Genomic DNA, 18,300 nt, shown 5'->3' on the forward strand with positions numbered 1-18,300 from the left:
ACCCTAAGCTTGACTTCTCTGATCCACATCCAAGGGCATTATTGTCTTTTTAGAAAAGTACTTTACCGTACTGGTCCCTTGGTTTCATCCAAGAAACTTCCCACTCTGCTGTATCTGAAATTACCATCTTGCCCATCAATTTCCCAGGGGTATTCTGGGAATCAAACCATTTTTGAGTCCTTTGTTGTCTATCATTTTTAACCCTCTACTTTCTTATAATTGCATTGATGTCCTTATTCTTTGAATATAAATATATATATATATATATAGATAAAAATAGCAGTGTTTAAAAGCACATTTAAATCGTAATTTGGATCTGCAAAAGTTCTTCTTGTTTTTTGGATTTAATGGATCAAATTATTGAATTAAATGCCCTCTCACAACCAGACGTTTCATGTGAAAGTATTGATTTTAGATTTCATTATCATGTCATGTTGCAGTAATAAATAAAATATTTACAAGCATTGGTGATTGGTCATATATATATATATATATATATTAATGTGGTGGTCCGGCAAATGGGAACCAATGTTTCTCTTGTTATACAGTTATACTAACTCCATGTGGAATGTTCTGGCGTTTCACATCGAGTGCTGATCCCAAGACACCTTTTCTTAATTGGACGGTTGTGATTGGGTTGTTGGGTTGTCAAAGTCCTTGGGATCTGAATTGGGTCCATCTTGGGAGATGGTTTGCATTCAACGTTGAATTAATTTTTGCATTAATTTAATAACATGATTATTTTCTGATTCATTTTTTTCAATTAACATTTATTATACGTGTTTTGTTTTTAAGTTTGAATTAATTATGAGCACATGGAATGTTTGAATTAATCACATAATTTTCATTTAATTCCTTGGAAAATAAAAGAAGTAAATAAATAAATTATGAATTTTCAAAGGGTCAATATTTCTATAATTTTATGTTTTAGCTTTTTTCTTCTCTCCTGTGCTTGCCAAAAACATCATCATACCTGGTAGGTTTTAAAGTTTATTTTTAATAAAGAAATTATAAGATACAAATTACAAGAATTGATAAGTTAATTTCTAAGTCAAAATTGGATTGAGAATGTTATATATATATATATATATATTGAGACAGATAAACAAGGGTGTAAAGTAAATAAATCTCAACAATCAAATGGGATGCAAATAAAATTGAAGATTTTTTTTTTTTTGGGACTAATCTGGTTGGACTCCATTCGGAATCTCAAGTGCTCACTTGACTTTTTGGACGTTAGATCAGAAGAGCACAGTGGCTCACCGACCACGCCTTCCATATAAAAGTGATCCACTTTTGCTGTCAGCTGAGAAAGCCTCATATACCAGAAAGTGTACCTCATTTTCTCAATTATTCATCTTTCTTATTTTGTTGTTTGTATGTTTTATGTGATTGTTTTGTGTAACTATTTCTGAACTTATTTCTTATTTTGTTATTTGTATGTTTTATGTGCTTGTTTTGTGTAACTATTTCTGAACTTACTTCACCTCTAGTGACTGCTTTTCAGTTTCTCATCTGATATATAGCTCTTTCTTTTCTATCTTTTGTTTGTTCCAGGGTTTATCTATTTATGCTTTTTGTTCTTTTTGATAAAATAGTAATTTATTCATTTCTATTAAAAAAATAAAAATAAAAATAATGGGAATAGGATATAGATAATTTTATACATGTACTATTTATCCATTTATTCATTTTATTTCCAGATTGAGCTGGATATTAGCAATTTACAGTACATTTTAATTCAATCAAATGGCAAATATAATAATAGTTTAGAACACTAAGCAGAAAAAAATAAAAACAAAAAAAATTCTCTCCACAATGTCCATCTTTTGGCAGACCCCATTTGGACGGCTCCTAATCGTCCACGTGTACCTCATCAATAAAGTCAACCATGAGTTTGTTTAGCTTCTTGTTTTGAATCCTCTGCTGGATTACCATCAAACCATCACTGCAATCAACCAAGTTTAAATACATCATTAGTACTAAATGGCCTAAATTATTCATGTTATTTACAAGAATGCCAATGAAGGATGAAACCTTGGAGGAGGGGCAGGGGAAGAGGGAACAAGCATCTTGGCTAGTTTCACAGCGTCCTCCGGCCGGCAGACGGTGTGATTGAAGCAGAGATATCGACCAAAGGCCAACGAGTTCTCATAAACACAAATGTGAGCGTCTACAAGGAACTTAAGATCGACTGTGACGAGTACTCCATCTCCATACATTTCCGGTGTACCCTTCAAGTAAGGATTCTCCGGGGATAGCTGGCCTCCAGTAAGCAAAAGACCGGCATTTATCGACACCATGTCTACTCCTCTGTCCATGGCCAGTGCCCATGCAGTCTTCTCTGCTAGAGTCTTCGCTAAAGCGTGCCATAACTGCATAAAGTATCAGTGAATGAAGTAAGAAGGGTATATATGTCAACTCATCTTCCGAATATTTAGAAGGTGGCTTGTAATTATATCTATTGACCTGGATTTCTTTCTCTAGTAAAAAAGATTATTTAGAATTCAAAGGCATAGAAAAGTTCAACATGGAAAAAAAATTGTTTGTTGGAACTTATGTAAAGCAATATTGAATATAATTCAGTGCAGGTTGCTGGGGCAATCAGCATGGTTGAATGTTATATAGGCATTTTAATTTTGGTGATCATAATAGAAATATTTGATACCTTGAATTTTCGACAAAATTCAGGATCGCTCCAATTACGTTCATCCACATCGGTGTCTAAATCGCGCTTCTCCTTCCACACAACAGCAGTCACCGATGATGTGAAAACAACCCTTTCCATAGTTTCAGTTTGAGCACAAGCCTCTAACACATTAAGTGCAGCTCTAACCTCTATTTCAGCAGTGAACTCCTGAAAAAATTATATTTTTTATACATTAGAATTAATAGCAAGCATAGTTTTTCAGGGCATAAATGATATATGTTTGGTATTAAGCTTGTCAAACAAACTCTTCTTTATTGATATTAAAAATCTAAGATGACATACAGATTGAGAATAAAAAATGGTGTCATATAGTTGAAGACGCCAACAGGATAAATAAAATCCAAAACCATCAACGTCACATTTAGATATGTTTATGTTGAAGATAACAAGGGAATACATAAATTCAAAACCATCAACTTCACATGCTAAGTAACTTAAGTTTATGGAAATTAAGAAAAGTCTATGGCTTGTGTAAGGGATAAAGAAACTCTGAGTGTGTTGTCCAAGAAGAAACTACAAAGAGTATTGGCCCCATAAAGAAAAACTTATGAGCACACTGTTCTCCTTTCTCAAATAAAAACATAAATAAATAAAGTTCCAACATCTTCACCAACCCAAGAGAAAGGCTTCAAAATTGTCAGCTTAGAGGATCACTTGTCCCTCATGATGTGTGTGAGTAAGCAAAGCATTGAAGTGATAAACAAGCATCAAAACTGGAAAAATTTATTTGTCAAGCATAAATTCAATAGTTTTGCTGTCTGCTATTCTATGTGGCACACAAGATGATCATGATCCCGGGAAATAATAACTTCCCCCAAAATGGAGTTCAACATCCATGGTGTCTCAATCAATGCCGTGTGGTCCTAATTAATAGATGTGCCTAAAGTTGGCTTTGAAACAACCAGGAACCAAATTAAGAACTCACTCAATTATAACTCTTAAATCTTTCCACTGTTTGGAATAAGGAACAAGTACCCAGCCAGACAAATGATAGGTTCCAGAACTCCAACTTAAACACAACTGTAAGCCTTAACAACGTTTGGAAGGAGCAAACATTAAATACAATAACTAGTTTCTAAAAATTATGAACTTATGAGTGAAATAGAATGACTTACATCATAGATTGATTCCTCAAACATGTAGAACAAACCAGAGCAACCTTTCAGAGCATCAACGATGCTCTGATAGTCAAACGGGTCTGATCGGAAGAGCTTTAGCCGGTTGTTGTCAATTGGCAACCCCTTGAGATCATGCAAAGCACCTAAGAACAATCACAAACAAAGTCAAATACACAGTGAGAATCACCAAAACTTGAAAGCAAACTTGCAGTAGCATAACAAAGGAAAAATTAAGAACAATAATGAAATACCATGCAAGTTATTGGTGGCAGCATGGACATAATAGCCTCTGTTGAGAAGACAATCAACAAGTGATGAGCCAAGAGGACCTGATACGTCCATCACACAGACAGTCTTGTGACAAGACTGGCCTTCATCTGGTCCCATGTTCATTCTATGGATGCAGAAATGAAGGTGTGCAGAGAGAAATAGGATGGTTGAAGATGCTAAGATATAAGTGCTTGTATATAAAGGACAGGAGGGAAGGGGGTGTGCAAAGCATTCAAAGAGAAAGTAGGAAGACAGGTGGGAGGGGGTTGGCTGTTGGCTAAATGGATTGGCAGATTGAGAACATTGATGGGAGGTTTGGTGAGAAGGATGGTCTCACTGGCTACCGGTCTAAACTTAGCAAGTTGCCAGTTTGGACTAGTGTTGTTGCATGGTGCCAAGAAGTAAGCATTAAAATAAAGTAGAATTTACATGATGATGAAAAAAAAACAAATAATTTGAACCAATATTTAGCTCAAAATATTAATAAATAAGTCAAATATGAACAGTTTGATCAAGAATCCAAGATCAGAATCAACAAAAATCAAAGATTTATAACAAAAGTGAGAGACCATCTATTTTTCTTCAAGAAATTTATCCAACATGTGATTGATACTCAATTAAACTAATAAAAATGAGAAATAAAACAGATGAAGTAAAATATGGAAAGACATGTTAGAAATGAGCTCCCCTTGGGATACCCTTTGCTCTAAAAAGCTAACTGTTTTTAGATTGATATAATGTCATATCAATTTCAGATGTAATTAGTATGTATCCTATATATAAAATGGAGTTCAACAGATTTTCAGAATATGCTCTGAAAACCACACACACCACAAAAAAATAAATAAATAAATAAATAAATAAATAAAGAAGAATTTCATAATTGAATTCAGAACCACAAGATTTATTCTACATGGAGCCGCCAGACAATGAGGAGAGAAGCTAAATTATGAACCCATACTCAAGATGTTTATCAATAAGTGCTCCTTGACCATTGGATGTTTAAGCACATCATAACTATATCACATAACAAGCGATATACTAGTATAATTAAAGGCTCTTCATCTGATTTGATGACTGAACTGGCCCAACTAGAACCAGAATAAATACATTCACTGTTCACAGACAGATGTGTGGAAAATTATTCAACTCATGTTGAGGCTGTTGGGATGGGTTGCAGAACTAGTTGTAGATTGGCTGGAGGCAGGTGTTCAAGTACTTGGCACACATTTGCAGATATGTATCATAAATGGCTCTTTGTGGTTCACTAGTACCACGAATGATCCAGGTTCATGTGGGAACTTATTTTAGTCAAATCATACATAAATGATTACAATATCAAGAAACTTGTTTAGCATTAATGCAGAGTTTATGCCTTATGGCGCCAGTGTTAAGCTAACATGACGAATCTAACATCTATATTTTGGTCTGAGGTGAAGGCTAATAGTCTAATACCAGCAATTCCATCATACAAATCTAATTCAAAGTTAAAACAAGTATCATTGATAGAAGGGCATTAGTACACCAACCATTAACTGTTGTTTATTCTTTATGACTGACTGGAATCCATACTTTTTCAAGATGACTGTGCAGTTTGTTTCTGTTAGTCCACGTTAGAATTCAAAGATGATAGTGAGATAGCAAGAGAGAAACAACATCTAATGAAACTTTTATAAAGCTATTACCAAGGAAAGTAATCCAAAAAGCTTTATACCATTATAAGATCAGAGAAAACCCTGAGGAAAAGCTTGTCCCGTTGCGTTGTTTACCATTCATTTACTCAAAACACCAAATACAATAAAACACATCATGGTCACATATTCATCCCCCTGCTGGATACTTCACCAAGTGATATAGGAGGTTTCAAATAAAATAAAGTCACAAAATAATCTTTGCCGGAAAAATGAAAACAGTCAAAAACAAGTAGCAGAACGCAATCAAACAATCAGCAAAGAAATTTGGGAACCAATTTGAAAAGCAGCTCAAAGACATAGCATTGATGAAACACTGATAAACATATTACTGTTGAAACATTAAACTATAAGTGTATACTATGTACATCTGGCAGCCAAAAATGTTGCAGCTTCAGAGTTGTCAGAAAGAGAATTCCTTTGGTAATTCTTGGAATTTACCTGATAAAAAGCTCTTGTACTTCCCTTTTAGATCTCTAACTGTGAAGAAACAGAAAAAAAAAGAAAAAAAAGTGTCTAGTATTTGAGCCAATAACAAATTTAAGAGTAAAATATTGTAAGCCTGCATTTACCCTTGGAACCAGAAGTTGCCCCCGGTTTGCTTTCTGATAATCCACTGGATAAAGTTGACTTGACCAATTTAATTAGTTCGCCGCCTGAATCATAGAATAAGTTAGCATATGTGACATAAGAGACATGGCAACTTTGAGTTGATAATATTCAAAACTCACAAGGTATATGCTTTCCGCCATGACTGATATTTATTAAGAAGGACGGAATGCCATTATCTTTTAACTGTACACAGACAGGTGAAAACACGCCGAAAAACCAACTACTATAAGTCGACCAATAACTACTTGATAAATTAGTGCGCTACCAAACCAATAACAAGAATGAAGTATTCAATACAGACCTGTGAATAGAGGACCTTCGCAAGTACTAGTGGATCAATGGGTGAGGGACCTTTGTCATACACAGGAAGAAACTTTCCATCTTGATAGCCAGCCAAAAAGTGAAAGGCAGCTTGACCAGGAGAAAGTTTTGAGAGCAAAGGAAGAGCTCCGGTACTGTAAGAACAAGTAAATTAGACAGGAACACTGTTGAGACAGAAAGCCTACAAACTAGGATTTTTCTTTTTATACAGAAAAACCAGCAAAATCAATTGTTTCGGAACATACAATGGTTTTTGTTTCATATAAAGAAGAATTTTTCCACCAACAAAAAGGTGATTTCCCTAGCAAATTCTTTTGTGAACCAAAGCATTAAACAACCTCAAAAAGCTAATAGATTAAGATCGTAATGGACTGTCCCATAGAGCAATCACGCAGGCATACAGTCTGCAAGTAAATGTTTGAGCCGAATTACTGGGTCTAACATGAGTTTAAAGAGTCTCATTTTTTGTTTTTTTTTGGGTGGACAAGCCATAGGATCAAATCCTCAACCTTTGAGTGAGGAGATTAGAACTTTTGACCTTTAATTTAGGAGGCAAATGAAATAACAACTTTAATATTGCAAGGGGAAGGTTTGCTTACATTGTCTTAATTGTTAATTGCTCTAAAATTTTATTCCTTAACTCAAAGAAAAGCCTTCTATTCAATACATAAATTTAGTTAAGAAGGAAAGGAAGTCAATGTGAGTTTTCATATGGTAAATTAAACAGCAGAACTGTTGTTCATGACAAAAAAAGGAGTACTTGAAAAACAAAGGCAGAGAAATCATTCCGTGTTCACATACCTATCAGATGTTGCAAAGATTATGCATGCTGGCTTTTTTAACAAACTTGGTCTAGCTAAAGCTCCAGACTGAAAGAATGGCGCAATTCCATGAGAGGACCAAACAACACCTGCATCTGATGACAGTAGTGCTTCACAGAGATCTGAGCACCTTTCTAAAATATCATCCAGACCGAAAAGCAGAATAACAGAATCACCAGCAACAAGAAGCCTACGCATTTGCATCCAGACTAGGTAACATCGGCATGTGAAGTGGATGAACAAACATGGAATATTTGAGCTTTAGGAATTACTACCTGCCACAAAGAGGAATGCCTCCCCTAGCAGATATTATAGGTGCGGTCAAAGCACCGAGAGCTTTTTTTACAGCATTAGTGTCAGAGAAAGTTCTACCGCATAATATGAGGGATGAACTTTCAATATCAACTGCTGCACACCCATGAGATGCCTCAAGGCCAAGAGTGTCCCCGACACTAGACCTGCATTATCAAGGGGGTAAATGCAAGCCTGGGTCAGTTCCCATGGAAAGCAATTCCATAACAATTATAGCATGGATGATTTTCTTTTGATCATACTGCCTTCATTATCCGGCTCCTCATGTGAGCAAGATTTCTAGTGGTTCTTAAATTAATAATTTCTGATCTATTGCCAAATAGGTTTGCCTACGATGATCATCAAACTTCCTCACTAACAGCAGTAAGTTGGTGTACATAACAGTTTGAACATTGCTCAATAGAAGATGAAGAAATGAGTCAATTGCATGCTTGAAACTGTTAGTCTATACTGTCATATCATGCAATCAATGAATTGGATAAATAGATACAATCAAAAGGAAAGTGCAAATCAAATATTTATTGTTGAAGCTCATTGAGTATAAGTATCTCTGTTCTTAAATTTGGAAGGCCGGGTGACAATGCCAAAATAATGGACTTTCTGAGAAGCCAGCATCTAATATTATCTTTCCATTTAGCATGTATCTAAGATCCAATTTTCCAAACTTCAAAAACTGTGTAAAAACTGAAAATTACCTTATAGAACTAGCAATATAAACTGTCACAGGGCAAGAATCATGGGAAATTGCTCTGCTGGATGTTGTCCAGAGGATATTAGCAACTGACAAAGCAGCGGAGGAGCTATCACTTATGACACGGACCTTCGCATCACACTTTGAGAAAGAACCCACAGCCCCATCTTGAACAAACAAACTTGACATTGAAGAAAGGTGAGATGTAACCTAGAATAAAAAGAAAACATGTATAAGCAGAAAAGAAGAATGTTGCACCTTAATTAGAATATATTCAGTTTTTTTCTGATTTGAGAATTCTTGGGACATCTGAACCTCAAAAAATATCTTAGTTATAGCCAAGGATTATACATGATTTAAAATTTTCTTGAATTGAGCCTTTGAAATTTCTGGAGCTCCACCAACAGCATTTCCTCTCACATGAAATGGAAGGCCACAAAGATGTTCTGCACAATGGAATAACTGGCATGAATTTAGAGCTGAGAAATTTGAGAAATTATCACAACTTCAGCAAAGAAAAATCAATGCAAAACCTCAACACAACCTACTGTGGATGCACCAAGATTTTGAAGCTCAGTAAATTTTAAGTTATGATAAACCTTATCCTTTACAACAACACCTCTAACAGCAAGAGCCCTGCCCATTCCATAGGAAACTCCCGATGCATCCCTGGATGATCAGATGAGCAATAATGAGAATTGTACAAAGTGAAATTTTAAGAAAAACAAAGGAATCATCAAAGGTACTTCTGCATAAAAACCCAATGACTCATGGTTCAATTTTCATTGAACAGATGAGCCCTTGTAAGCTAAAGAATTATCAGCCACAATGAACAATGATGATTTTAACATGCTGAAATCTAAGGAAAAAGGCAAAAGGCGGCTTCATAGCTTGTCCAGTCAACAAGATGAAAGTTAAAAGATAATTACATCTCAGTTTCATGCCATTAGAAATTAAAAAAAAAAATCTAAAATAAATTCCATTAGTCACAAAAGTGAAGTAATGGCTTCAACTTAAGAGCCACGAAAGAATTACAGGAACAAGCAAAATTAGTGACTTCCCACTGAAAGAAAAACAAAAAAAAATAATTTTTTATAGACGCTAACATTCAACATTTGGTTGAGCTGTCCCAGACTATAGAATATACAATTGCCAAATTAATGTCCTTGACATATTTCCCGGATGAGATGCTAGGCCACAATGATAGCTAGTTAAAAATACCCCATATCATAGCTCTTCAGGTTGTGGCCCCATCATTGCTAATACCAATATCATGGCTGAACTCCAAGCTATCCACCTCATCCTTCAAGCAACAATTAGAGAACAGATGCATCTTCACCACATTTTTACTGCCAACCAGGATATCCATCACATTCTCACCGGCAATCAATCTATTACTGGTATACCTGACCGGAGCATTAACCAGTGGATCCAGATTATCAGTTCCATGCTCAACATGGCGGGCAATCCTTGCATTCATCATGTACCCAAGGATTGGATTAGTCCAGCCAGTAAACTGGCTATACATGGCAGAAATCTTCACACCCTTACTCCTTTTCATCATGGCAGGGATCTTCCAAAATGAATTATGAAAAGCTTCAATATAGCTGGTTTTCAATTCTAGTTTGTTAGTCTTCTTCTATTTGCTTTCCTTTTGTTGTTTTTGGTTTTGTCTTTGTAATTGTTAGCTGGCTCTGTTTTTTGTTGTTTCTTCTTCAATAAAATAGCCTTTGGGCTCCTTATTTCAAAAAAAAAAACCCATATTACTTTCTAGTGATGCATAATGAACCATCTGCCAATCCAGGAAAACAACAGCGCAATGCAGTTCTACAAAGGTCTATATTTCTAAGTTCAAACAAAGCAGCATAACAAGATGCATAACAGACTAAACACATGAAAATTGATCCCAGGGAACCCCTCATCAAGGAGCACGAAGAACACTTGAGAATTTCTATAATCTAAAAACATTCAAAATCAGATACAAGCCTACGCATCTCTCATTACAGTCACTAAATTTTGAATCCAATACAAGACAAAGCTTCAGCTCAACAGGTGAGTTACCTAGGAGTTGCCACAGCTTCCACTTTCTCAGCCAATGGTTCCGAACCTCCATACTGCATGCCATATGAGAAAGAAGTAAACATCATATAAAATCACTCCCATCCACAAAAATCAAGCAATGAAAACCAAGGAAAATCATAGCAAGCAAAGAATTCCCACCACAAAAGCTCGAGAAATCGAAAAAAAAAGATGATAATCGCAATTAAAACAAACCCTATCCAATCAATTCATGAGACAAACAAACAAACAGATTATAAAGGCAAAAATCAGAGCGAGAGTGCCCAAAGAACCAGCGAAAAACGGAGAACAAGATCCAACAAAAGAGAGAAAAGAACTCACGAATCTGGAGAAGAGGATGGATCGATCGCCGGAGAGGTTGAAGCTCGAGGAGGCGGTGGAGATGGCAGCGGCGCGGGAGAGTTGGTTCTTCAGAGCGGTTCTCATCTCAACACTGGGTCTTCATCGGATCACGAGGGAATGAAGGAAGAGGAATGGCGGCAATTCCCCTAAGTTGATCATCACCGTCCATTTTATCTTGGGATGTGTGTTTTCGATCATCAGCCCAGGCCCATTAATTCAAATATCGGCCCTTATCCTCTTTGCTTTCTCTTAATTGGGCCCATTTTTTATTAAATCATCACCGTTCATCTTACCTTGGGATATGGTAAGATCATCTTACCTCTTGGAATGTGGATCATTAGTCTCCAGCCCATTAGTATCCGAGCGCCCTAAAGCCCATTAATTATAAATTGAGCCTAAAGCCCATAAAACTACGCTCTAGTTTGGCCCAAAATCCAGTTGTTCATCACCGTTCATCCTACCTTGGTATTTGTTTTTCATCGATCGATAGATCATTACGAGATGGGCTTTTGTAATAATCACAAGCCCATAAGTACCTGGCCCATTTAGGCCCACTACTTCATCGTTGATTCAGTTCTAATGTATAAAAATCCCTCCTTGCTCTCCCAATTCGTTGTCTCGTTTGCAATGGCGAAGAAGGCATCCTCCGCCGGCGCCCTTCAAGCCCTCTTCTCCGTCGATAATCCCTTTCGCCGGAAACCTCAGTTAGGTCCCCTTCTGACTACTCCTCCTCCAGCTCTGGCGCTGCAGTCGAAGCCGGTGGAGATAGGATTAGGGTTAGGACTTGAAAGCTACATTGCCCGAGGTTGATAGGAAGCGGAAGAAGGAGAACGAATCGGATGCGGTGGTATCTCTGAAGAGAAAGAAGAAGCCGGAGAGTGGGGATGCTGGTGTGGTGGAGGAGAGCCCGAGGAAGAGGAGGAGGAAGCGGAAGAGGGATGAGATCGAGGAGAAGTATGGAAGGCGGAAGCTTGGAGAGGGACTTGAGGTGGTGGAGGAGAAGGATGGTGCTGGGGATGGTGGGAAGGTTGTTGCCGTTGGAGAGAAGAGGAAAGCTTCGGACTTGGTGAAAGGACATGGTGGTTCCGAAGGAGGAAGAGGAGTTTGATGATGAGGAGAAGCTTTTGAGGACGGTGTTTGTCGGTAACTTGCCGTTAAGAACAAAGAAGAAAGCGTTGATGAAGGAGTTCGGGAGGTTTGGGGAGATTGAGTCCGTGAGGATTAGATCAGTACCTCTCCTCGATGTGAGTAGTTGTATAATTTTCATTGAATAAAAAAATTCTTTTTGTTGTTTTTCTTCAAGAGTTCTTGCAGTTGTTGTTATTGCCTATGAAATTGTGTGAAATTTTCTTTACTTGTTTTTATTTTTATTTGGATTTATTTGTTCACAGAGCAAAATTCCTCGGAAGGGTGCTGTAATTAAGGGGAAAATCAATGAGTCTGTTGACAGGTATGGTGTTTGTTGTTCTGTTTTTGCTATTTGTTGTGTGATATTAGTCATTTTATCACTTGCAAATGCATGTGTAAAAAATATAAATGAAGTATTTGAGAATGAATTGAAGAATTTGAATTTTTTTTTTCAATAAGTGTGGAAAGGATCATGATCCTGCATAGTCAAGCTTGGTGGTACAGAGAGCTACTCTTTTCTGTTAGGTTACTTTTATGAAACCTTTAATTCCTATTTTTTTGGGACCTTCATATTCATTCTCAATGTGATTATTCTTGCAATAATTCTCTTTAAAACTTCATATGGGTTGCAAAACCTGTTCTTGAATTGCTTCTGCATCTCATGTATTTGTGATACCCTGTAATTGCAGTTTGTCCATCTTCTAGAACACAAATGATTACACTAGCTACACTTTTGCGTACTTGTCTCTTTCTATATCGCTTCACTGCTTGTGATATTCTTATCCAATCTTTTATTGTTTGTATATTATTTTTTTATGACTTTCGGAGATCATTAGCATGTAAATAGAAACTTCTAAGTACTTGTCAAAGAAGGAATGTGGGAAAGAAAAGGTTAAATTTAATAGAAATACTTATTTGTGCCTCTTAGCAGTTACAACTATTTCTATACTATCATTTTGGAGCCTTATTTACGTATTTAGGATTGATGATTCACCTCTCTAATATCTCTTTGCATCTTCTTTTGTCTCCATTTTTTGCAGTGTACATGCGTATATTGTTTTCAAACAGGAGCAATCTGCAAATGCTGCTTTGTCTCATAATATGGCGGAGGTATGTTGTTGCATATTATAAGAATAGAGTATATCACAAACCATGAGAACTAAAACAGGTTATTGGCCTTCATGAGTACTCTGATGATGTCCTTTATTCTTGCTGATGCTCATAATAGGTTGGAGGTAATCATATTCGTGTGGACATGGCATGCCCCCCTCGTAAGAAACTGAAAGGCGCATCACCGCTCTATGATAGGAAAAGGACTGTTTTTGTGGGCAACCTCCCATTTGATGTGAAGGTGATTTACTTGTTTTGTTTGTCAACAAAGCATTCATCCTTTATTTTTGTTAGTGCATTGTCTGATTCTCCATTGTATTGTGATGACAGGATGAAGAATTATATAGATTATTTTCGGGTACTAGCCAATCAGATTCTGGGCTTGAAGCTGTCCGAGTGATCAGAGATCCTAATACAAGTTTAGGGAAGGGTATTGCTTATGTCCTGTTTAAAACAAGGGTATGCTTGCCAATTCTTCTTAACTTGCTTTTTCTAGGTCATTTAATATTGGCATTTGATCCATTACAGTTTAATCTATATTTTCTGTTTCTGTAGTTGTAGATAATTAAATGCACCTTTAGTGGCTACTAAATAAAAAATGAAATTGCAGGTCAAGTATTTTGGTTATATGGACATGGAATTTGTTTAATTTTCCATGAGATTGTCTCAATTAGATACTTTTTTTTTGTGGAACATCAAAGAAAAGGTTCACTATTTACTAGCTCTTCCAGTGACAGACTGTTTGTGTGGTAGGAGTTGTCATATTTTTCATCCATGAACATCTTCACATGGAATCAAAGTTGTTGCTTTTATAATTGTACATGAATCCATTCTGGTTCCACTTATTATACATGATCAAGTTATTCTGCTGCAGGATGCTGCCAACACGGTTGTTAGACAGAAAAACTTGAAGATACGTGATCGCCTTCTGAGAGTTTGCCATGCCAAGGCAGAAACGCTGACAACAAACACACCATCAAAGAGAAAAAGCCCTGGGCCGAAAAAGGACTCGCCACCGAAGAGATTGGCTTTGAGCTCTGGTGAAGCATCACCAGGAAGCAAGGACAACAAACCGAAAGCAAAAGCTGCTTCCCTGTCCTACCAAGGCATACGGTCCAGTAAATCGGGAGTCCTAAAGAAGACAGGTGTACCCCGACGTCCAACAGGGAATACAAAGAATGAAGCTAACAAAGCTGGTCGGGCCGAGCAGAAAACTAGCAAAACCAAGCGGCCTGCAGTTGCTGCCCGGAAGGCAAAACTTCAGAAGAAACGCAAACAGGAAGGTGGCACCCCTGAAAACACTCGGCGCAACAAGAAAGCAAGAAAGCACTAGGTTGAAGAATTCTACATTTATAGACTGTAAAAGTAGCTTTGTTGTCTCTTTTGTTGTATTTTCTGTTCTGTTCCAGAGAGAAGATTAGACCTTTTTTTTTATAAATGTGTTCTTATAAACTAATGACTTTAACTTATATTTTTCCAAGAAATAATAGAGAATTTTGCCTGATTGATACATGCATTCATTCCTGAATTGTGTGGTAGAATTTGGTCAGTTTCCTTTGAACTTAACTGAAAGATTTGTTTGAGTGACAGGAAGAGAATAGAATTTACAATCATAAATGAAATATTCAAAAGAAACCAAGCACGTAATTCAGTTGGTCATGTTCACTTTGTTTGATAGTCGGAATAGGAACCTCGAAGATAAACGCTAGAATTCATGACAGGTAGGTGTGTTGATATCAATACCTCGAGCTCTCCGTTGGTATCTCTATTTGAGCAAATTCATCAGTTCAGCCCCGTCCACTGATGAAAGCTCTATGTGCATATCCTCTATCAGAATCCCTCTAATCGACATTCTTGTTCTGGCTCTTGCTTATCAGTGTCGGCGTGACAGTAACAATGCCAATAAAGAAAAGAGTGGCGACGGCCTGGAAATCATAGAGGTCACCAAGTGATCTTAGCTCTCCAAGAGCAAGGCCAGCCTGCACCAAAAACAAGAACTCTTGATGCTTTGCACAAGATGATTTGCGCAAACTAGTGTGTGCACTTGCATTAGAATTGAATGTTCAAGTAGTGAAAAGTACCCTGACTGTTACATATGCAGCTGGGATGAGACCGATGAAGGTTGCCAAGAAGAAGATATGGTAAGGCACACCGACTATAGGTGATGCAACATTAATGAAGGTGTTTGGCAGTGTAGGGGTGACTCTAAGGAAGAGCATGTAGTTCAGAAGCTTCTCTCTTCTTTTGGCCACCTGAAACAATAGATTTTCAAGAGTTACCAGAAAAAGCACACAAAGGAAACTTACTAATAAGGTCATCTGAAATTGCTAACTTTGACAGTTCCTTAACAAAATTAACAATCAAATAAATCAGGCGGTGAAGTTCACCTGAGCTTGGAAGAAACCCAACTTGTCTGGCCATAATGCATGTACTAGTGGCCTTCCTATTAATTTCGAAAGAAAATAGCAAGAAGATGCACCGGCCGTCGCTGCAATGACCACCAGAATTACACCTCGAGCAATTCCGAAGAGAGCCCCGGCAAGAAGGGACATAAAAATAGTCCCTGGAATCATGAAGGTCTGCATAAAGATATACACCACGAAGTAGCCAACCAAGACTTGTATGGTATAGTCACTAGTGTAGTTTTCAAGATGATCCCTGCATAAAATTCAGAATTAGCCTGCGGTAAGGCACTTATTCTTCACAGTTTGAAAAACATAAAAGAACACAATATCTAGAACAAACATAACAATAGGAGGGCATAATTATCAGCAAGCTACAGTGTTTTATGATTGTGGTTTGGGTTATGAATTGAATATAAAGGAAAAGGTCATACATAAGCTGATTAATCGAAAATAATTTGTAATCAGACAGCATGAACACACACACACAGAGACACAAAAGAAAGGGGTAAATGCATGCTATTTATTCTTTGCTTCATCAAAGCAGTGCAATATCACATGGTTGGTTAGTTAAGACAAGCATTAACAAGAGATACATCTACAGAACACACTCCATCTTCATTAACAATATTTTAAGCTATAAACAGTGTAGCATTGATAAGAAGTACAGTCACATATAAAAAAATATATACAAAGCACATGGATTTTTGGAAGTTGCAGGGTTGCAGGGACAAGGAATGATAACTCAGCATCAAATACTCAAAGCTTTGCATTCGCAGTCATGGCACATAAATCAAGTAGCTTCACTAGCATTTATGTTCAATAAAATCTCCCAACAAACACGCCTTCAGACTCTTAATTTCTTAGGAAGACATCATAATATCTACTGATTACTCCTTCTTCCACATCTTTCAGCAATATTTTTCTTGTCTGCTCCATAAATGATATCCAATAAAGGACACACATATATAAACAACAAAGCATGGCATTACTCCAATGACCAAAAAAGAAACAAATTGCCATGAAGTTGAGCAATGTTTAAGAAGGCATTCAATATTCTTGGTAAATGCATGCTCTTTCTTGTACTTTACCCATTGTATCATCCTTTCTCTTTTGCACTAAAAAAAAAACACATGCTCATACTGTGCCCGTGCAAGACATAGCCACAAGATTCCAAAAACCATCAATCTCTCAATAATACACAGATGATCTGCATGCCAACTAAAAACCATCTTCCCATCATATCATGCAGGGAAAGATCCAAGCTTTGCTGCATATCTAGATCTAATCGTTTTACTCATTCATTAGATTTATCAAAATCACAATGTGCAACCAAATTTACCAAAGTAGCAAAACAATTTATAAAAAAAACACCAAAATATCATATAAAACCCAGTTGATGAATCGCAAACAAGAGAAAAATAAAAGACAATTTTAAAATCAAATCCAACAAACAACCAGATCCATAATTAACAACAGAAAAAGAGAGAAATAAAAAAAAAATTGGCCCAAAAAAAAAAAATCCAAACCAAATAATAAGCACCCATAAGAAAGAAAGCCGTAATTTTCCCCAAATAAATCCTCTCAAACAAAAACCCGGCAAATCCCCAAAACGAAGACAACAACAATCTTTCAAAAAGAGATGGCAAAGACTAATCTAAAAGACCTGAGAATCTGGAGATCTTCCAGAGTTCTGGGCAGCTTGAGAAAGCTATAATCCGATGCGGGCATCGAGAGATAGACAGCGCCGAGGCCGAAGCCGAAGCTAGCGACAATGCTCATGGACAATGCCACCTCCCTGGAGGAGAGCGGGAACCCCCTCCCCATCTCTATATCTCTATAATGGTGCGTAAATTGGGGAACTTTTAGGGTTTCAAACTACGAAGGAGAAGGAGAAGGAGAAGGAGGGAGGCCATGGCGGAGCTCTTAAAAGAAAAGAATATTCGTTTTGGTCGGTAAAATTCCAAACGGGATCGCCACCATCCGTTCCACTCCGTTCCGTTCCGTTATCTCTGACTACGTTTTCTCGCGGCTGAGTGTTAGGGAGCTCTTTTGCTTATCCTGTTCTGCCGACGTGGCTTGATGGGTCCCCACACTTAGTTAAGCATGCACTCTGTAGTTTTTGATTAAAGATTTTTAACACGAATAGATAGTACCAAATTTATCAATTATAATGACTTACAAATTTTTTTTAAAAAAAAAATTTATCTTGAAGGTGAAACCACTATTAAAAGATAATGTTGAGTGTGAAATTGAGCATTTTATTTTATTATTATTTTGAGGTTTAGATGTGGATCAATAACAAAGAAAATTAAAGAGAATATTTTGTATAAGATTTTTTTTTTTTATTAATACGGTGAGAATATATATAAGGCAAGTATATAATTTTAAATTGTTATTATTTTAAAGATACACTTACCTATTTTATAATCAAGTTTATGAAATGAACATGATAACACACTATTTATGGCTTTAATATAAATTTATGGAGTCCTTATTATTCTGTCTAAACAGCACCCAGTAAACACCATAAGATTTCAAATTTTTAAATAAATTAATAATTTACATGCACATATAAGACATGGGCTGTTAAAACCAAGGGATTGTGATTTGTGAAATAAATATATTTTATTATACAAAATTTAATTTTATAACATCATATCTCTTTCTATTGGATTAGATACATGCCGAAA

At 36.6% G+C, this 18,300-nt stretch overlaps 4 protein-coding genes across 4 annotated transcripts; 1 reads left to right on the forward strand and 3 right to left on the reverse strand.

The window, feature by feature from the left end:
* Positions 1–1,701: 1,701 nt before the first annotated feature.
* On the reverse strand, positions 1,702–4,439 carry LOC120278421 (cinnamoyl-CoA reductase-like SNL6). The gene is made up of 5 exons (XM_039285208.1): positions 4,080–4,439; positions 3,826–3,971; positions 2,669–2,857; positions 2,038–2,375; positions 1,702–1,948 (listed from the first exon to the last, which is right to left on the reverse strand). The coding sequence occupies exons 1-5, from the start codon at positions 4,219–4,221 to the stop codon at positions 1,855–1,857; spliced, it is 909 nt and encodes a 302-aa protein (XP_039141142.1). The 5' UTR covers positions 4,222–4,439; the 3' UTR covers positions 1,702–1,854.
* A 1,622-nt stretch (positions 4,440–6,061) lies between these two features.
* On the reverse strand, positions 6,062–11,091 carry LOC120278911 (phosphoenolpyruvate carboxykinase (ATP)-like). Its single transcript, XM_039285654.1, has 11 exons — positions 10,947–11,091; positions 10,608–10,660; positions 9,091–9,215; positions 8,898–8,992; positions 8,551–8,756; positions 7,819–8,001; positions 7,524–7,733; positions 6,703–6,856; positions 6,521–6,584; positions 6,362–6,445; positions 6,062–6,269 (listed from the first exon to the last, which is right to left on the reverse strand). The coding sequence occupies exons 1-11, from the start codon at positions 11,049–11,051 to the stop codon at positions 6,193–6,195; spliced, it is 1,356 nt and encodes a 451-aa protein (XP_039141588.1). The 5' UTR covers positions 11,052–11,091; the 3' UTR covers positions 6,062–6,192.
* Positions 11,092–11,902: 811 nt separating this feature from the next.
* LOC120279062 (RNA-binding protein 34) lies at positions 11,903–14,689 on the forward strand. The gene is made up of 6 exons (XM_039285913.1): positions 11,903–12,211; positions 12,359–12,417; positions 13,136–13,205; positions 13,324–13,446; positions 13,536–13,664; positions 14,080–14,689. The coding sequence occupies exons 1-6, from the start codon at positions 12,044–12,046 to the stop codon at positions 14,536–14,538; spliced, it is 1,008 nt and encodes a 335-aa protein (XP_039141847.1). The 5' UTR covers positions 11,903–12,043; the 3' UTR covers positions 14,539–14,689.
* Positions 14,690–14,738: 49 nt separating this feature from the next.
* On the reverse strand, positions 14,739–17,515 carry LOC120279063 (uncharacterized membrane protein At4g09580-like). Its single transcript, XM_039285915.1, has 4 exons — positions 17,274–17,515; positions 15,593–15,863; positions 15,287–15,457; positions 14,739–15,184 (listed from the first exon to the last, which is right to left on the reverse strand). The coding sequence occupies exons 1-4, from the start codon at positions 17,432–17,434 to the stop codon at positions 15,047–15,049; spliced, it is 741 nt and encodes a 246-aa protein (XP_039141849.1). The 5' UTR covers positions 17,435–17,515; the 3' UTR covers positions 14,739–15,046.
* Between the last annotated feature and the right edge of the window lie 785 nt (positions 17,516–18,300).

Source organism: Dioscorea cayenensis, chromosome 16 (assembly GCF_009730915.1).
Source record: "Dioscorea cayenensis subsp. rotundata cultivar TDr96_F1 chromosome 16, TDr96_F1_v2_PseudoChromosome.rev07_lg8_w22 25.fasta, whole genome shotgun sequence".
Taxonomy (NCBI): domain Eukaryota; kingdom Viridiplantae; phylum Streptophyta; class Magnoliopsida; order Dioscoreales; family Dioscoreaceae; genus Dioscorea; species Dioscorea cayenensis.

Coding starts and splice junctions, on each gene's coding strand:
- LOC120278421 (XM_039285208.1), bottom strand. CDS start 4,221: ATGAACATGGGACCAGATGAAGGCCAGTCTTGTCACAAGACTGTCTGT. Junction 2,858..3,825: donor TTGAGGAATCAATCTATGAT/GTAAGTCATTCT, acceptor TAATTTTTTCAG/GAGTTCACTGCTGAAATAGA. Junction 2,376..2,668: donor AATTTTGTCGAAAATTCAAG/GTATCAAATATT, acceptor TACTTTATGCAG/TTATGGCACGCTTTAGCGAA.
- LOC120278911 (XM_039285654.1), bottom strand. CDS start 11,051: ATGAGAACCGCTCTGAAGAACCAACTCTCCCGCGCCGCTGCCATCTCC. Junction 10,661..10,946: donor CCATCCTCTTCTCCAGATTC/GTGAGTTCTTTT, acceptor TATGGCATGCAG/TATGGAGGTTCGGAACCATT. Junction 6,446..6,520: donor TGGCGGAAAGCATATACCTT/GTGAGTTTTGAA, acceptor TCTATGATTCAG/GCGGCGAACTAATTAAATTG.
- LOC120279063 (XM_039285915.1), bottom strand. CDS start 17,434: ATGGGGAGGGGGTTCCCGCTCTCCTCCAGGGAGGTGGCATTGTCCATG. Junction 15,864..17,273: donor GAAGATCTCCAGATTCTCAG/GTCTTTTAGATT, acceptor AATTTTATGCAG/GGATCATCTTGAAAACTACA. Junction 15,185..15,286: donor CTGCATATGTAACAGTCAGG/GTACTTTTCACT, acceptor TTTTTGGTGCAG/GCTGGCCTTGCTCTTGGAGA.
- LOC120279062 (XM_039285913.1), top strand. CDS start 12,044: ATGGTGGTTCCGAAGGAGGAAGAGGAGTTTGATGATGAGGAGAAGCTT. Junction 12,418..13,135: donor ATCAATGAGTCTGTTGACAG/GTATGGTGTTTG, acceptor CATTTTTTGCAG/TGTACATGCGTATATTGTTT. Junction 13,665..14,079: donor ATGTCCTGTTTAAAACAAGG/GTATGCTTGCCA, acceptor ATTCTGCTGCAG/GATGCTGCCAACACGGTTGT.